Source organism: Aotus nancymaae, unplaced genomic scaffold, assembly GCF_030222135.1.
Source record: "Aotus nancymaae isolate 86718 unplaced genomic scaffold, 86718_ANA_hifiasm-v0.15.2.pri h1tg000006l, whole genome shotgun sequence".
In the NCBI taxonomy this organism is placed as follows: Eukaryota; Metazoa; Chordata; class Mammalia; order Primates; family Aotidae; genus Aotus; species Aotus nancymaae.
In genome coordinates, this window is record NW_026988417.1 from 70,801,411 (window position 1) to 70,821,569 (window position 20,159).

General features: G+C 38.8%; 1 protein-coding gene across 4 annotated transcripts in view; it reads right to left on the reverse strand.

The window, feature by feature from the left end:
- Positions 1-19,129, reverse strand: part of CNOT6L (CCR4-NOT transcription complex subunit 6 like) — a 107,976-nt gene extending 88,847 nt beyond the window's left edge. The window contains exon 1 of one of the 4 annotated variants that reach the window (XM_064368276.1): positions 18,935-19,129. In XM_064368276.1, coding sequence (XP_064224346.1) covers positions 18,935-18,939 — 5 coding nt within the window. In that variant the 5' untranslated portion in view covers positions 18,940-19,129. Of the gene's footprint in view, positions 1-18,685; positions 18,767-18,934 lie in introns of those variants that run through there. The other 3 variants (XM_064368263.1, XM_012446966.3, XM_064368266.1) reach the window with 3 other exon arrangements.
- Positions 19,130-20,159: the final 1,030 nt, after the last annotated feature.

The window sequence follows — 20,159 nt, forward strand, 5'->3', positions numbered from 1 at the left end:
TCCATTAAAAACAGTAGAGTAAAACAGAAAAAACTTAGTAACCTAACTGTCTGAGATAAAAGTTGATAAAGTATAAAGAAAAGCTCCATCCAGGAAAGGGTTCCAAGGTACCAACATCTTAATTACAAAAGGATTTAAAAGAAAGGCAAGGCCAATGCTGACTCACACTGATCCAAACACTAGCATTAAACAAAGAGCTAACCCTTAACTTTTTGGCATGAATAAAATGCCTACAGAAGTATCCACTCTACTTATACAAATGACTGCCAAGAAGGTGGCGCTTTGTATTGAGCAGAAAGGTTAGAAGGGAAGGGGTGTCAACTTTAAAACAGCTCCTAAAATAGTTGATTAAAAGGATAAAAAACAAGAGAACTTACAATTGCTTTGAGTCAAGCTGGGTTCCAGGAAAAGGATACTCTGAGCCTATGTGAAAGCAAAAACCAGCCATTGGAAAATACAGACACCCAGATTTTGCCAGCAGAAGGAAGAGTATTGTTCATTATTTCCCACAAAGGTAGCAGAGCCTTTAACTTTGATTCCTAGGTTTTCCTGGTAAATAGATAACTCTGCAAGAGCAAGAAAGCAAACTAAATATAATGCTCTTCCCAATTTTAATCCTGCAGTCACAATGCCAACTTCACAAACTCATCAGAGGTCACAGAGGAGCTAATTTCCTGTTTTGTTACTTAAAACTCATTACCTTCCTCCTGAGCTAACCAATACAGAAGAATTTCCTCCTCCTTGTTTTGAAGCTGACAGAATAATGACAGTATGCATATAACATACTAAAAAAAATTTTTTTAGTTAGTTACTAAGAGTCAAGGAATAGAATTTGATATCATTTTCTAAAACCCAATTGCACATAATCTATGTGTATTATTACTCCACTTGAGGAAGAGTTATCTCTTAACAAATTTTAGAACCTTTATTTTGAAGTTATTTTACCAAAAGACAAAAAAGTAACAGGGGGAGAATGTAACATTTTATAAATATTTATCAAAAACCCATTATAAGTCATGCACTCTGTATGTGCCTGGAGTCCCAGCTACTCACAGGCTGAGGCCAGAGGACTGAAGTCAGGAGTCCAAGGCTATAGTTAACTATGGTTGCATTTGTGGATAGACACTGTACTCCAGCCTGGGCAACACAGCAAAAACTATGTCCCCCTGCCCTAAAGACCTTATAGTACAAGAAACAAGATGAGAAAAATGTAAATAATGACTACTAGATTGTAAACATTTATTTCCCATTTCTTTCTAAAATGTAAAGTTGTTTTCCACAAAAGAAATATAACACTGTTAATAAATAATTGTAATTTAGTGAAGAATGTGTGTAAATTCCATTAAAGTCCATTAAAAAGCTACTAAGAAGATTCCAATGGAACAGCAGCTCTAAATCAGGTTGATAAAAAATTGTAAGGTGTGTTACAAATATTGTAATGTGTAACTCTTAATAGTAAAAATTACCTAAATTTATGTACAATTTATACAATATAAATATACTGTATGTCGGCACTAACTATCCTCTTACCAGCATCCCAGCAATAAGAAAAAAGAGTAGAGCTACAACTATTTCTCCCAGATATTACAAATCATGATGGATATATGTTGCATGTGCACATATCCTTTATGTATGTTATATAGGCTTTAGTTCTCTTTGCATTAAAATATGGCTATCTCTTATACTACTAAAAAATGTTTTCATTAAACATAAATGACTTCCTAATTACTAAATGAATTTTCAATCTTCTTTTCAGCCAGTACTTATCCCACATGGCTTCTCTGGCTTTGAAAACTAAGGACAACACTATTTCTTGAAACTTTCCCCTCCCTTATCTTCTGGACCAGATTTTAAATAAACTGATAGAGTAAAGAAAACATGCACTGAATGAATACCTAGTATGTGCCCAGATGGTATGCTAGAGAATTTATCAAAATTATAGATTCTAACTATCAACTATCATTTTACAGATGAGGAAGCTGAGAAATACAGAGAATTTGTGCAGACATCTAACACCTCACAGCTAGTAAGTGGCTAGACCGGAATTTGAACATAGTTAAGACCAACTACAAAATCCAAGCTTCTACTAAATCATGCCAAATTTTAGACATTCCCACAAGGAAATGCAGAAAAAGTATTTTATAATCTCGAGGTACAGAAAACTTACTCTAAGCAAGGCAGAGGCCTTTTATAAAGAATGATAGGGCCAGGTGCAGTGGCACATGCTAGTAATCCCAGCACTTTGGGGGGCCGAGGCAGCTGCATCACCTGAGGTCAGGAGTTTGAGACCAGTCTGACCAACATGGAGAAACCCCGTCTCTAACTAAAAATACAAATTAGCCGGGCATGGTGGCACATGCTTGTAATCCCAGCTACTCAGGAGGCTGAGACAGGAGAATTGCTTGAACCTGGGAGGTAGAGGCTGTGGTGAGCCGAGATCAGACCACTGTACTCCAGCTAGGGCAACAAGAGTGAAACTTTGTCTCCAAAAAAAAAAAAAAAAAAAAAGAATCGAAAAAAAGAATGATAAACAGTATTTTAAAAATTTAATGTCTATAAGGCAAAGAACAAAGTCATAAACAAAGTCAAAACATAAACAAGAAAACTAGAACAAAGTCTCTTCAATATTGATCATGAGAAACAAAGTCTCTTCAATATTGATCATGAGAAACAAGGTAATGTTTCTAATATATAAATAGCTCTTAACAAAGTAAGTAATAAGAAAAAAATACAGACACCCAATAGAAAAATTTAGGGTAAAGCTCATGATCAGGCAAATCACAAAAGAATGCAATGGCCAAAGAAAAATGTGAAAAAAAATTACCTCCACTATAGTCAAAAAATTTCAAAATCTAAAATATATATGACTTTTTGTTATCGAAATGACAAAAATTAATAATGTGAATATGAGTTTGGGAAAATAAACATACATCACCCAATTGTTGAGAGTAAAATCTTATCAAACATTTCTAAAGGGCAATCTGGCAAGATGTATCAAATCTTAAATGTGTAATTATTTTGATCTAGCAATTACTTTCCTAAAAATTCATACTTTAAAAAAGTGTGCAAAGGTGTACATACAAGTTTTTTCACGGCATTATTGTTGACAATCATCAAAAATACAGAAATAAATTATCAATCAGCCAGGCGCGGTGGCTCATGCCTGTAATCCAAACACTTTGGGAGGCCAAGGCAGTTGCATCACAAGGTCAGGAGATCAAAAACATCTTGGCCAACATGGTGAAACCCCATCTCTACTTAAAAAAAAAAAAAATTAGCTGGGTGTGGTGGCACACACCTATAGTCCCAGCTACTCAGAAGGCTGAGGCAGGAGAATTGCTTGAACCCAGGAGACTGAGGTTGCAGTGAGCTGAGATCACACCATTGCACTCTAGCCTGGGCAACAAGAGCAAAACGCCTTCTCAAGAGAAAAAAAAAAAAAAAAAAGCATAAGGTATAGAAATGTAAAATGGTGTTGCTACTGTGGAAAATTTGTCAAGTCCTCAAAAAGTTAAACACAGAAATACATATGACCCGGCAATTCCATTCCTATGTACATACTCAAGAAAAATGAAAACGTACGTCCTCACAAAAACATATACATGAAAAGCAAAAGAAATAAACATAATAACCAAGTATGATAATATATTGTTCACCCATAAAAAGGAATGTTACATGCTACAACATGAATTAATCTTGAAAATATGCTAAGTAAAAAAAGCAGACACAAAAGGTCACATATTATATGATTCTGTTTATATTAAATGCCTAGAAGAAACAAATCCATAGAGAAAAAAGTAGAGTGGAAACTATCAATGGATGGGGGAACTGAAACTAACTGATATTAAATATGAGGTTTCTTTTGTGGGTTATGGAAATGTTCTGGAATTCGCTAGTAGTGGTGGTTCGCAACACAGTGAATGTACTAAAACCACTGAAATACACACTTTAAAATGGTGAATGTTTGTGTTATGTAATACATATCTCTAATTTTTTATCCTATTTTTTAAAGCATGAGGTATATCTATTAATGAAAAACAGATGTTTTCAAATGAAGAAAAGCAAACTTTAAAAAAGTATATACAGTATGAATCATCTCTGTTATGTTTTTGTGGTTACATAAGTATATATTGCCCAGAAACAGGTAACAGTACTACTGCTGAGCCTTGAACAACATGGGTTTGAACTGCACAGGTTCACTCATATGGGTACTTTTTTCAACCAAACACAGATAGAAAATATAGCACTCGTGAGATGAGAAACCCACGTATGCAGAGGGCCAATTTTTCATATGTATACATGGTAAGACTTGAGTATGTATGCATAGATTTAGGCATGCACAAGGGTCATGGAACCAATCCCCTCTATACCAAGAGACTACTGTATATATTATATTACTAACAAGCTTGATCTCCATGAAGCAGGATAACCAGAAAATTATGTATTTTAGTATCATCTGAATTTTTTTTTACAAAGAGCACATATTCAAAACAGACATGATGCAATAAAAATACTACCATCTGCAAAGAAAAGTACATTACTATGACAAAAATACATAGACGAGAGTAAAACAGGAGACAATACAAGCAAAGACAATTAACCTGAGTTCCATAAATCGAACCTGTGAATGTATATAGAAAAAAAATTACATCACTATTTGCACTAATCTCCAAAATTTTCACACAAACCTAAACAATCTACCATAATAGTATTAACAGTACCTGTGATTTCTGTCACTAACAGAATTACATTGTCATTTCATATTATAGTTGATACAGAAATCTCAAAATATCATCTATATGTACCAGTACTCCAAAATTATGGTAATTATTAGACTCATTGCTAGATGTTACTTAACCATATTAACAGAGAAGCATATATATTACTGTATCACAAATTGGTTTGTTTTATATATTTTGGCATTTCAATATAACAAGTTCCTTTTAAGTCCTACTAACTTTCTTTCACTCATTTAAAATTGTTTTACTACAAAGAATTCACAGCCTTCTCCAGACTGCCAAAAGGCCCACAGCACCAAAGATTAAGAATTCATGAATTAGCAGCAGAAAGGGAAACCAATAATGAGGATATTCTACTTATGCAAGCATAAAGTGAGTAGAGCCCAAATTCCGGCAACAATAGAGATCACTCCAATAGAATTCACAGCAATCAATTTAACTAACACAAAATATACAATTTCTTTCCTTGACCTGCCTCTTCCATTTTTCTTGTCTCTGACTTCCTCATATTCAATTATTAATTTCACCTGGAAGTTTTTTTTCCATCCCAACCAACATAGATCTATTTATCACTTTATATTTTAACTTTTTTTAAAAGGCTTCCTTCTTCCCAGTCTCATCTCCCCAGCTGATTCTGAATATCTCAACTAAATTAATCTTCTTAAAAAATTAATTTCAGGCCAGGCACAGTGGCTCATGTCTGTAACCTCAGCACTTTGGGAGGCCAAGGCAGGTGGATCACTTGAGGTTGGCAGTTCAAGATCAGCCTGATCAACATGGAGAAACCCCATCTATACTAAAAATACAAAACTAGCCAGGCATGGTGGTGCATGACTGTAATCTCAGCTACTCAGGAGGCTGAGGCAGGAGAACCGTTTGAACCCAGGAGGCAGAGGTTGCAGTGGGCCAAGATCGCACCATTGTACTCCAGCCTAGGCATAAGAGTGAAACTCCATCTCAAAAAAAAAAAAAAAAAGATACTAATTTCAAACTGTCACCTGACACCAACCTGCTCAAAATCATTCCATGGGCCAATGTCTTTTGTAGTAGTATTAATAATTATGATATTCCAGAGCTACATCTGGCAGTATCTATTAAATAAAACAATTGTATAGGTAATAAATGTTCTATAAAATATCTAAAGCAATATTACAACATAAAATTTATGCATTAATAAGAGACCTGAGGTTTTGAATTTAAAAACCGCTTGGTGCTCTAGAGTTGAAATCTTTGTATCAATGACTCCAGAACAAAATTAAAATTCCTTACCCAGGTATTCAAGCCCCCCTCCATGATCATGCTCCAATTTGCCTTATTAACCTCATGTTCCCACTCAAGCCCTAGAAGTTAATGGGAAATTTACTTATCTTCCCACTCACCACCCTTGAACCTGGACTCATTTTTCTGCAATTATAGATCTGTTGATATTATTTCCACGTCTGTAATGCCATTTAATTATTCATTCATTTAATAAACATTTTCCGATTCCCTACTACACGCCAAACACTGTATTAAGCCCTACTATGTATCAAACATTTAAGCTACAGAGGTGAGGCATGTATCATCTGTGCCCTTAAAAATCTCACAGTTTGGCCGGGTGCGGTGGCTCACGCCTATAATCCCAGCACTTTGGGAGGCCGAGGCGGGTGGATCATGAGGTCAAGAGATCGAGACCATCCTGGTCAACAAGGTGAAACCCCGTCTCTACTAAAAATACAAAAATTAGCTGGGCATGGTGGCATGCGCCTGTAGTCCCAGCTACTTGGGAGGCTGAGGCAGGAGAATTGCTTGAACCCAGGAGGCGGAGGTTGCGGTGAGCCGAGATCGCGCCATTGCACTCCAGCCTGGGTAACAAGAGCGAAACTCCATCTCAAAAAAAAAAAAAAAAAAAAAAAAAACCTCACAGTTTAAGGCTACAGCGGGAGGCTCTGTTGAGCTCAGGAGTTCAACGCCAGCCTGGGCAACATAGCAAGATCTCCAACTCTTAAAAAAAAAAAACCCTCACAGTCTAATGCAAAACAGAGACATAAACCAAAGTTAAACACAAGACAATGTGTAAGTGTTATGAATGAAAATGCACAGAATGCTAGAGGAGCACAGAAAAAGATCATAAAGCAAAGACTGGAAGTACCAAGTAAGGTTTCCCAGAGTAGGGAGTACCAGAAGTAGATTATTAAAGAAATCAATAAGGTCATAAAGTATAAAGTATTGTAGGCATATATAGGCTATAAGTCATTCACTACAGCTAAGCTGGGGAATACGTGAGAGAGAGAAATAACAAATACGAAAACTAGAAAAGCAAGCAAAGACAAGATCAACATCGCCCTTACATATACTAAGAAATGCTGGGTGTGGTGACTCACACCTGTAATCCCAGCACTTTGTGGGGCCGAGGTGGGAGAATCACAAGATCAGGAGTTCGAGACCAGTCTGGCCAACACCGTGAAACCCGTCTCTACTAAAAACACAAAAAATTAGCCGGGCATGGTGGCATGAGCCTGTAATCCCAGCTACTCATGAGGCTGAGGCAGGAGAATCACTTGAACCCAGGAGGCAGAGGGTGCAGTGAGCCAAGACCATGCCACTGTACTCCAGCCTGGGCAACAGTGCAAGACTTCGTCTCAATAATAATAGTAATAATGCTAAGAAATTTGCATCTTATTTAAAAGTAATAGGAAGCAGCAAGATATCCTGGAAAGTACACAAGTTTGGGGATTCCAATGACCTCAGTCTGTCACTTACTTGACCTTCATCAAATCTGCCTCTCTAAGCTTCAGTTTCCTCAACTGTAAAGCAGAAATTAATAATATAAACTTTACCAGGATTGTCACAGGAAGAAATGAGTTAGTTTAGGTAAATCTCTGAGCATAAGAGTCAGTCAATAAACCGCATCCAGCCTGATTTGGCAGCAATGAAGTTTTTACATTTTTAAAGAATTGTTAAAAAAGAATTACAACAAAACATAAAGGATTGTTAAAAAACAAAAAAGTACAGCAAAAAGAATATGCAACAGAGATCATAAATGACCTAAAAAGCCAAAGTATTTACATCTGTCCCTTTAGAGAAAAAAGCTTGCTAGGCCTGACATGGTGGCTCATGCCCGTAATCCCAATAGTTTGGGAGGCCGAGGCAAGTGGATCATTTGAGGTCAGGAGTTCAAGACCAGCTTGACCAACATGGTGAAACCCCATCTCCACTAAAAATACAAAGATTAGCCAGGTGTGGTGGTGTGCATCTGTAACCTCAGCTTCTCAGGAGCCTGAGGCAGGAGAATCGCTTGAACCCGGGAGGCAGAGGTTGCGCCAAGATTGTGCCACTGCACTCCAGCCTGAGTGACAGTGAGACTCCACCATCGAAAGAACAGAAAAGAGAAAGAAGAGAAAAGATAAAAAAAAAAAAAGAGAAAAGAAAAAAGAAAAGAAGCTTGCTGTCTCCTATCCTAGCCCATAGTAGGTAACCAGAAAACAGAAACTGTTATTATGAAATGATTATAAGTAGAGAATTTAAGCAATGTAAGAAGAATTTTACAAGGATTTCTCTGGTGACAATGTATACAAAGGAAAAGATGTTAAAGGAGATATAATGGAAGTTGCAGACTAGCAAGATATTGAGGTCGTCTATTAATTTTTTCCCTGCCTTTCTTCTCATCATAAAGGTAAGAGCAACATCTATCTCCTCTCTTATTTATCCCTGCAGGTTAAAATCTTTATGTACTCTGTATGTTATAGCACTTAATGTTAGTCACTTGGTATATTCTACCTTCACTTGTTTACTAGATCCAGGCTTAAAGGTCCGATAAGTGTAAGCATAATAGTATAAAACTAAGTGTTTTAAAGTCAAACAGATCTGGTTGTAATCTTGGGCATGTTAATTAACTTATTTCCTAATACGAAACAGTAATAGAGTACATGCATTATTTTTTAGTTTGTTTTTTTAATTATGAATGTGCCAGGTAATGTTCTAAACACTTTGCAGTATTACATCATTTAATCCTCACACAACTCAGTGAGATAAGAAATATTATCTCCCTATTATAGATAAGAAAACTGAAGCATGGAGAAGTTCAGTGAGTTTCCACAGAGCTAGAAAGTAGAGGATCCAAGGCTCACTTTCTTAACCAGATTCAGGATGAGAATCATACTGCCTCTCTGACAGGATTTTCATGAAGACTAATTTAAATTACACATTTAAAGGGAAGGAGGGAGTGGCTTTTCACATTCCTTGGTACTCAGTAGTCAAATAAATATTAGTTCCATTTCCTGACAGAAAGATTATTCTACATTTCTTTTTATTCCCCAGAACCCTGAATACAATAGTCTAAAACAAATAGAAGCTTAATAAATATTAATAGGTTATACTTTTGATGATTCAAATTCTTATAGTGTTTCAAGGCTACCATTCTGTACATAACTGACATTATGTTGTTTCATAAAATTATATGTAGATGTTGCAGAAGACTGTACTAAATATGAGCCTATACAAGAACATACCCTGTAAGTAATTTCTGGGTTTTGCTTTGTTAAATATTATAAACATTATGATCAGAAAGGAATGGATACATGACGTACCAACAAAGTCTTTGTATAGAGAGACATTAAGATTGGTATATACTAAACTTAGTTCTATTCTTTTAGCAGTATTTGTAGCTGGTATTACATAACTAATTTATGTTACTCATTTAGGAAAACTAAGTAATATGGGAAAGGGAAAAATAGAGTTTACACTTTAAGATTACAGAGGGAGGTTCTCTGCAAAAGATTAATATAAGATACATAAAGTGTTTAAATCTCTATTTTGTGTCACCAATTTCAATTGTTAATAAATGAAAACAGTGTTTGAAAGCCCAAAATTACCAGGCATTTATTCAGTACAAATGATGAGTCTCTCATAGAGCAAAACAAACTGCTTACTTCTTTTAAAATAATTATAAATTTTATCTGTACCAAAATTTTTAAGTGGACTAAAAAGAATTAATGAAAACTAATAATCCTGCTACAAAAAAGAATACAAAACAAAAATTTTGTTAACAGAAATATTCTTAGCTAAACTCAAAGTTATCTTAACTTCTGAGAGAGATATGTGAAAGACAAAAATAAAAATTTTTTCAAATATTTAATCAAAATGTGGTTGCATGGGAACACAATTAAAATTTCTAAAAGTAAACAAAGAGTAATCGCCACATCAAAGTGAAACACAACTTTACCTTTCTGAACAAAGTTTCCTATGAAATTTGTTAAATTTTTTAGAAAATTATAAAGAATATGTATAGAAACAAAGCTATTGATGCTGAAATGTTTAGGGTGGGGGAACATCAACTGAGAGCTAGATTCAAAGTATATTAAACATAAATTTTTTTATTAACCACAACCCCAATATGGCAAAGTTTGCTTACTTTTTAAATTTTTTTAATTGGAACATAATTGTATATATGTATGGGGTACACAGTGATGTTTCTGCACATACAATGTATAGCGATCAGATGAAGGTAATTAACATACCCATCATCTCAAACATTTATCATTTCTTTGCATTTGGAACATTCAATATTTTCCTTCTAGCTATTTGAAACTACCTAATAATACTGTTAACTATAGTCATTCTACAGTGCTATAGAACACTAGAACTTACTTCCCCATCTAGCTGTAATTTTGTAGCCTTTAATAATCTCTCTTCCTAGCCCCTCTTCCCCCATCCTTCCCAGCCTCTAGAATCCTCTTTTCTACTTTTTACTTCTATGAGATCAACTTTTTTTGGCTTCCACCTATAAGTGACAATATGTGGTGTTCTACCTTTATGTTCCTGGCTTATTCCACTTAACACAGTGTCCTCCAGTTCCATCCAAGTTGCCAAGAAAGACAGGATTTCATTCTTTTTGAAGATGGATTTAATTCTTTATGGCTGAAGTATTCCATTGTGTTCACTTCTTTTTAAGTTCATGGTTAGCACTTAAGATTTGGTTTCCTCTCTGATGCCCTCCAAACCTAGCTATCAAGCTACTCAGTAAGAAATTCTCCACACAATTTTTATTAAATATTTTTCAAAAGAAACAATACTTTCCACTGCTTAAGAAACCTGAATCATTCAGATCATCAGTAAAAGATTAAGTCCTCTCCAAATGTGCATGTGGAGTGATGGGAAGATGATTAAAGACCAAGAAAGAAGTGAGGAAGGAAGGAAGGAAAAAAGAGAGAAAATGAGGAAAATCTAGCCCCCTTCCTCCAGCAAGTTAAACATTATTATCTGTCACTTATTAACTGACATAGCATCTTTGCTTTTCTAATCCACATTTCATACTTCCCTCAAAACTTAGTCCTAACACAGACACACACAGACTCTCTCTCTCTCTCTCTCTCTCTCTCTCTCTCTCTCTCTCTCAACAAACTAGGAAATGAACTTCCTCAACCTGATAAAGGCTATTAATGAAAAATTTACAGCTCACTACCTTCTGCACACTGCCTGTCTATGGGCTAGCCCTTCTCCACAAGGAGCAGTTAAAAAAATATCAGTTAACATCATACTTAATGGTAGAAGACTGAATGTTTTCCCCCTAAGATTGGGAACAAGACAAGAATTTGCTGCGAGTCAAGTGTCTTCTCTTGACACTTATTTTCAATAATGTTCTGGAGGTTCTACCCAGGGCAATTAAGCAAGAAAATAAACTAAAATGCATCCATATTGGAAAAATATAATTGAAACTTCATTTGTATGCAGGTGACATGGTATCTGTATGTAGAAAATCCTATGGAATCTATTTAAAAACTATTAGAACTAAGAAATTCAGCAAGGATGCAGAGTACAAGATCAACACATATAAATCAAGTGTATTTTTATACACTTGCTATGCAAAAAAAAAAAACCCAATTTTTTAAAATTCCATTTACAATATCACCTAAAAGAAAAAGGCCAGGCGTGGTGGCTCACACCTGTAATCCCAGCACTCCTGAAGGCCAAGACAAACAGATCACAAGGTCTGGAGTTCAAGACCAGCCTGGCCAATATGGTGAAACCCCATCTCTAATAAAAATACAAAAATCAGCTGGGTGTGGTGGTGGTCACCTGTAGTCCCAGCTACTCGGGAGGATGAGGCAGGGGAATCGCTTGAACCCAGGAGGTGGAGGTTGCAGTGAGCTGAGATCACACAACTGCATTCCAGCCTGGGTGACAGAGAGAGACTCTGTTTCAAAAAAATAAAATAAAATAAAATATTTGGGAAGAAATGCAGCAACAGAAGTATGAAACTTACATTCCAAAAACTATGAAACACTGTTGACACTAGAAGATCTAAGTAAATAGAAAAACATCCCATGTTCATGGACAGGAAGCCTTAATATTTAGATGGTAGTGGTCCCAGAACTGATGTACAGATTTAACACAATCCCTATCAAAATTCCAGCTGACTTCTTTGCAGAAGCTGATCCTAAAATTGATATGAAAATACAAGAGACTCAGCCAAAACAATCTTAAAAAAGAAAAAAAGAGTCTTTCTTTTTTTCTTCTCAAAAAGAAAAAGTTTGAGAGGTTTGAGGACTCAGACTTCTCAATTACAAAGCTACAGTAGTTAAGATCATACATATATGGATAAGGACATACATATAAATCAAGGAAATAAAATTAGAAGCCCAGAAACAAATCCTCATACTTACAGTTAATTAATATTGGACAGGGGTGATGACCCAATTCAATGGAAAAAGAACAGTCTTTTCATAAATAATACTGGGGAAACTGAATATCCACATGTAAAGAAATGTTAGACCTCTACAACAGACCATATACAGAAATTAACTCAAAATGGATCAAAGTCTAAATGGAAAAGTTAAGACTATAAAACTGTCAGGACAAAACACAGAGGTAAATCTCTGTGGCCTTAGATTAGGCAATGATTTCTTAGATATGACACCAAAAGAACAGCAAAAATAATAACAATTTCACTTCATCAAGCTAAAAACATTTGTTCCTCAAATGACACCACCACAAAAATGAAAAGACAACTTACAAAATGGGGGAAAATATTTGCAAATCATATATAAGGGACACATCTAGAGAATATAAAAGACTCTTACAGCTCAATAATTTAAAAAACTCATTATAAAAATGGACAAAGAATTTGAGTCTTTTCACACATTTCTTTGCAAAGAGGATATACAAATGGCCAAAAGCACATAAAAAGCATCATTAGCCATCAGGGAAATGCAAATCAAAACCAGGATCAAATCACACCCACTAGGAGAGCTAAGATCAAAAAAGGATGTAATAACAATTATTGGCACGAAGTAGATATATTAGAGCTCTCATACACTGCTGGCAGAAATGTAAAATACTGAGGCTGCTTTGGAAAAGTTTAGAAGTTCCTCAAAAGTTTAAACACAAAGTGGCATATGTTCCAGCAATTCCATTCTTAGGTACACACCCAAAAGAATTCAAAACATACATACACAAGAACTTGTACATGAATGTTCACAGCGGCAAGATTTATAAATAGCCAAAAAGTTGGAACAACCCAAATGTCCATCAGCTGATGAATAGATAAATGTGGTGTATTCTTACAGTGGCATACTATTCAGCCATTACAAGAATGAAGCACTCGCTATGACACGGATGAACTGTGAAAACACGGTAAGTGAAAGATGCCCATCATAAAAGACCACATACTAAGATTGCATTTGTACAAAATGTCCAAAATTGGCCAAATAGAGAAAGGAGATAGTAATTGCCTACATCTACAGGCATAAGAGAATGAAGGGTGACTCTTAAAGGATATAGAATTTGTATTTTAAGTGATGAAAATGTTCTAAAATCAATTATGCTGATGGTTGCACAATTGTAAATATACTAAAAACTACTGAGTTGCATACTTTAAATGGATTACTTCTAAGGTATCTAAACTATACCTCATAAAAGTTGTCCAAAAAAACAAGCAACCCTTTAAGTGATTCCTGACCCAACTGACATTCCATTTTGTTACTCCCTCTCAGAATGCCTGTAAACAGTTTATATCATATTGACTTGCACTAGTTTAATTGTTTTGAAATATCTAAATTATATGCTTTATCTCCCTTACTGACAAACTAAGCTATGCTAGAGTCTCTTCTACATCTTTCATACTTCTCTTTAGAACTGGGTACAATAATGGGTACAGAATGGGTCCTCAGATTAGGTTTTTAATTTTCAAGATGCAAAATATTAGAAGTATTTACCGTAGAGAAGTTAACCAGACTACTCCAAAATCTTCCTTTTGGGAAATTAAGAGATTATATGTAACTCCCAGAGATGCCTAACCAAACTCTTAGAATAAAAATAAGTAAAGGTGACATAGAGCTGAGGTTTCACATAATAATGATCCTGGGCAATGAAAGAATAAATTATGGCCAGGCACAGTGGCTTACGCCTGTAATCCCAGCACTTTGGGAGGCCAAGACGAGCGGATCACCAGGTCAGGAGTTCAAGACCAGCCTGACCAACATGGTGAAAACTCGTCTCTATCAAAAAATTTTGAAAAGAAAGAATAAATCGTGATTCAATTAAAATTAAAGTTGTCTGGTTAAAAAATTCCATTTACTGTATTAGAGGTCCAGTGTTAGTGCAGTTAGTAAAAGAAAGTTGTAGTATTTTCATCAGGAAGCATGAACACAAATTAATAATCAAGTCTTTGTTGTTTACTTGATGATTTTATTGTTTTCTGGTTTAAGGCTCACACATAATTAATTTTAATAACTTTAGAATTACAAAAACTGCAGCAACAAACAAGAGAATATGTGAAGGTCCAACTAAATGAGATTTCCTCAAAGTAGTAGTAGTAATAATAGTAATAATAATAATAATCTATCCCAATTAGCAGAGGAAGAAAATTCAAAAAATGTGTTTCCTATGAAACTATACCCAGAAACTGAAATTCAGAGTTTTGTCCTACTGACCTGAATTGATTTCAAAATACAAAGAAAAATAACTCAAATTGCCAGAACTCATTAAACCACAATGACGATCAATAACTGGATAGTACAGGAGAGACCCACTAAAGGTTACAGAATCCAACTCTAATGTTCTCCGAAAAAATTTGCATCTATAAATAGCTACGGAAATTCACTTATCATTTAAGCCCCTCAATGATGAGAGCTTCCCTTTCCCACTCCTGTGACTCTTACTCTTTTCCCTTTTCTCCTCTCCCTACCACTCTCCACTCACATACAATTTTACTCTTTGAAGATGGAAAGCAAATCTTAACAATCATAATTCACCTTTTGGATGTAATTTCATAAATATATGCTAACATCTAAAATAACACCATGAAATGCCCCTTGCAGCAGAGACAGCCAAGCTTTCCACCAGCCAGGGACATTTCCCACCCCCCTTGTATTCAAAAAAGACTCTGTGACAAAACTTGCCAATGAAATTTAAAGGAATGTTTATCATTTAAGTCTAGAGTTTATTTTTTTTGTTTTTTTTTTGGAGACGGAGTTTCACTCTTGCTACCCAGGCTGGAGTGCAATGGCACAATCTCAGCTCACCGCAACCTCCGCCTTCCGAGTTCAAGTAATTCTCCTGCCTCAGCCTCCCGAGTAGCTGGGACTACAGGTGCGCGCCACCATGCCCAGCTAATTTTTTTGTATTTTTAGTAGAGACGGGGTTTCGTCATGTTGACCAGGATGGTCTCGATCTCTTGACCTCGGGATCCACCTGCCTCGGCCTCCCAAAGTGCTGGGATTATAAGTGTGAGCCACCGTGCCCGGCCTAGAGTTTCTTAAGAAAGGGTCTTCTGGCAATAGGCAGGACTCCAAGGCCCTAAGGAATGGTGGAGTCCCAAGATGTAAGTTGTATGAGTCCCCAAATTACAACATGGAGGAAAGCCACAACAAACCTGCTAACCAGTGCCACCTGCACTGGAACTGTCATGAAAGCAAGTAAACTTCTTTGCATTATGCCACTGAAATTTTGGAATGTATTTATTACTCTAATTAGCATTACCCAAAGTAATACACGCAGAAATTCCTAAGTATTTCAATTCCCCCTAATTAAAGACATTAATAACAGATACTTTGGAAAGATTGCTTAATAGCCCATTTAAGTAACATTAAATTTTAAAACCTAAACAACTTTCCACCTTGACTTTGTTGTAACATAATTCCTTTAGTCTAAATAATAGCCTTAGTACTTCCACTTCATATCCAAATACCTTTATAGTTCAATATCATGTTTTCATGATTATTACAGAGAAATGTTCTTCCCAATTCTCCCAAATCAAAAAAAAATTATGAAGTCTTTTAAATTAATTCATAAAGTCCAATGAAAATTACTTTATCAAATACTAAATAAGAGCAAATTCATTTCTATTTCATTGTTTCTAAGGTATTAAAAAGTATCTTTTATAGTTTTAAGGCAAGAATTTTTCCATAAATATAATCACATGGCAGAAGGTTCTGTTCAATGTAAATACACACTCCTACAACACACACTTTCAAAAAATCACATTTTGCATTCTAATAAGGTTGCCCCTAGTTATTTATAAAACTTCAAGCACCTCAATGATGAGAGCTTCCCCCTTCCGATCCTGTGACTCTAACCTTCACAGAAATTTTTATATATAAATATGCATAAAATTTATACTAAATGTGTTGAAATTTTGGTTTGAATTTTAGAAAATAAGATTTTTTCTTATCATTATTGATACAAATAAATTACATAAGCCCTACTGGGAAACCTGGCGTTTGTAAATAGGGACATGACAAATTTAAACCAATGAAACTCCCACATTCTCTTTGTCCTATTTTTACCCAAAACAAAAAGAAGCCTTAAATTTACTTTTCTGTTGTCTTTACCTTAAATTCCATACCTCTCCATAACATTTTTTGCACACATCACAGTTAAAATTTAATGAACACATTTCCTACTCCAGGCAAAATAATAAAAATGGAAAGTTATTGAAAGTTAAGTTGACAGAGGATTTTAGCTTCTATTCAGAAAAATATTCTAAGAGGTTTTATTTACCAAAATCAGTCAACATGAGCTAGTACTTTTTGTAGCATTTAACTTTGGGTATCTATATGAACTTTGGTTCCTTGATCTTTTTTAATGTTTAACTGTATGGAAACATGTATGTGTTATACAGAGGTTGAAATTTTTTTTTCCAGGGCAACAAAGAAAAAATTATAAATAATAATGAAACTGAGAGATGATCTATTTTAAAACATGAAAATATATTATTATTATTTTTAACTACGCTATTTTAATGACCATTTTTATTTCTAGAAAAAAAGACTTACCATATACATTAAAGTTGTTTATATATACCTTTTGTATACTGAAGGACTCTGAAAGTTTTTTTTTAATCTTATAGTTAATTTTTTTAATCTTATACTTAATTTTGCTCTAAATAATTAATCAGTATTTGTGCTTGCAAAGGCTCTTCAATGCCCATAGTCAGGGCTGCAGGAGGCAGAACTAAAATTTATCTAAGTATCTACTATATGCCAAACGTATGTTTTCACATTCTATTTTCAAAACGACCTTACTATAAAGGTATTAGCTCTCTGTGACTGATAAAACTGTGGCTTATAGATAGTAGATATGTTGCTTAAGGTCAAAAAGCTAAGAAAAATGACACAGCTGGGATGCTACCTGAAGTCTGTAAAACAAGTCCTTTTCCCTACTACCTGTCTTAAATGTTTTTCCAGTAGTGGTAATAGAAAACAACTCTTTGCCCCTCCTTCTCTTCCCTCTATTTCCCAGTGAACAGCATACAGTATTTCTTTGTGAGACCAGGTGCAAAGAGCAATCTCTGGTCATGACACAGAGCATGGCCTACAAGGATAGAATCTGTGTTATGATTTTATCCATAGTAGGATTCTAGCTAAATGATCTAACTACATACAAATGTAATGAGGTTGGAGTAGAAACGTACATTAGCAAATAATTATCCAAAGTCCATTTGTAATTGGTTCTGAAATGCACTGTACACCTATTGGCAGCAGGTTTATCTTTACAACTGAATTTTGCTTAGACTATTCTCAAACTAGTTTTCGAGGAGCACATACTGAGTAGACAACAGAGGCTGCTTGATCTAGTTTTTGGAGACTGAGGAAAACGTGTTTGTTGTGCCTATCTTGACTGACAAGATAAATAGAGGCAATACGGTAAAATGTAACACTGTGCTTCCAATGTGTACAAACGGCTCAGCTAAACTCCTTGTACACAATCCACCTAAACGTTTAGTCTAAGCTCAATACCGCCGAGTTGAGGAGGATGACAGCACCAGTAACTTCCTCTTCCTCGCCCAGCTCCTCAGCTCGGCGCGTACACGCCTTTCCCCCTAGGAGGCAGGATAAAACAACTTCAAATGCACAAAATCCATCCAATCCCACCAACACCAGAGGCCAGGGAAGCCAGTTTCCCTTTCTTCCTCGGCCCTTCCAAGAAAATGTTTGTCTAATTTAAAAACAAATATCATACCAACGACAAAGTATTTGCAACAAAAATCCAAAATATTTACTCAGTCCTTCCACACAGCCTTAGGGGAAGGATGAAAAGAAGGGACCTCGACACCACGTATTCCCAAGACTGACTTCTAATTCACTTTCCCTCGGGTCCCACAGGCGGCCGGGGGAAGGCTTGCAGTCGGAACGCCAAAATAAGCCTTCTCGTCTCCTCAGGAGACGCGGAGGCGGCCACGGCGACGGCAATCCGCGCGTCCCGCCTCCGACCCTCACCTGCCCAGGCCGGAGGCAGCGACGTGGTCTCGGGCGGGCTCGGCGTCCCGGGAGGCGTCCGGGGAGGCGGGCGGGCGCCCAGGCGGTTAGGCCGCGCTGCAGGCCGGCGCGCTTCCTGCCGCGGCCCGGGGAACGGCGGCCCCGAGAACGGCGGCGCGGCGCCGACCCGCAGCCCTCCCAGCCCCGCTGCCGTGCGTGTGCCGCACTCACTCAGCCCTCACCGACCGGCTCCCGCCGAGCAGCTCTCACCTGCGAGGCTCGGGAGCCTCGGCCACAAGGCGGGAGGGACACGCCACTCTGGGGTCCCGGGGCCGGGCCACCGTCGACACACACACACACACCCCAGAACCTTCGCCCTCTTCTGAAGGGACGCGGGTCGGCCCCGCCGCCCCCTCCAGTCACCCGACACACACCCACTCGCCGCGGGTCCTCGGGCCGCCTCCCCGCCCGCCAAAGTCCCAACTCGCACACCCACACGCACATTTGTCCCTCTCCCACCTCATTTCCCCGGGGAAGCGCTCCTCTCCCCAACACTCTCGATCCTACTCCGCGGCACAAGAACACTCTACCTCATGCTCTTCCTCTGGCCCAGAAGAAGCAACAGCAGCCATTTCCCCGCGGCAGGGGAAACACACACACACACACACACACACACACACACACAAACACGCGCGCGCGCGCGCACCAGGCCCCCACAGATGCTTCCCCTCCACAGCCGCGGCCGCAGACGCAAACACAAACACTCACGGCGGGCCTCGCCCCCGCCCGCCCCGAGGGGAAGCCGCGGCGGCACACCGGGCCCGGACCAGGGGCTCGCGGGCGGGCGCGCAGGGAACCCGGGCCCAGGGTCGTGGGGGACCCGCGCCCCCTCCTCACCTGCATTCAGCGCGCCGGGGTCCGGGCGGCGGCGGCGGCGGCGGCGACGGGGCGGCTGGTGCTGGTGCTGCGGCGGCGGGGGAGGCGGCGGCGGCGGTGGCGGCGGGGCTGAGGGCAGCAAAGACATGCAGGCAGCCCGCCGGGGGGAGAGGCACCGGCCGGAGGGGATGCGGGGCGGGCGGGCCGGGCCGGGCCGCCTGACGAACGGCAGAGGCGGCGGCCCGGAGGACAGCTGAAGGGAGCGAGAAGGAGACGGACCGGGGGGCGGGAAGGGGGACTAGGGCCGCGCCGCCGGGCTTCGAGGACAGTGACCCCGGGCGCGCAGGAGAGGCCCCGCGACCGCGGCCGCCGACGCGAAGGCCCCAGCCGAAGGAAGCTGCGCCCCTGCAGGGCCGGAGCCGCGTCTATTGCTCCGAAAGCCACGCAGAGCCTGGCCTTGGCCTTGGCCTCCTGGCGCTGGGGCTGCCGCCGCTGCGGGGGTTGCCGCTGCGCCGGGTGCTGCTGGGGCCGAGGTTGAACAGAGACGCCAGCGTTCGGTGCCTTCGCTCTCGCTCACACACGTTCACACCCCCGAAGGCCGGGGCAAAGGCGTCCGGGCGATATCCGTATTGAGATTAATAACAAGGTGCAGAGAGTGCGAGAAGGAGGAGGGTTGATTGACGTGGAGGGGCTGGCGGGAGTCAGTCACTCCAGGGTGCGGAGGGTTGGGGTGAGGGGAAGGAGGCGGGGCGGTGGCGGGGCGGAGCTCCAGCGCCGCGCCTTGGCCCCGCCCTCCCGTGCGCCGCGTCGTGTCGCGGTGCCCGCACGGAGGCCGGGGTCTTGCTGGTTTTCTTTACCCTTGCTGTTT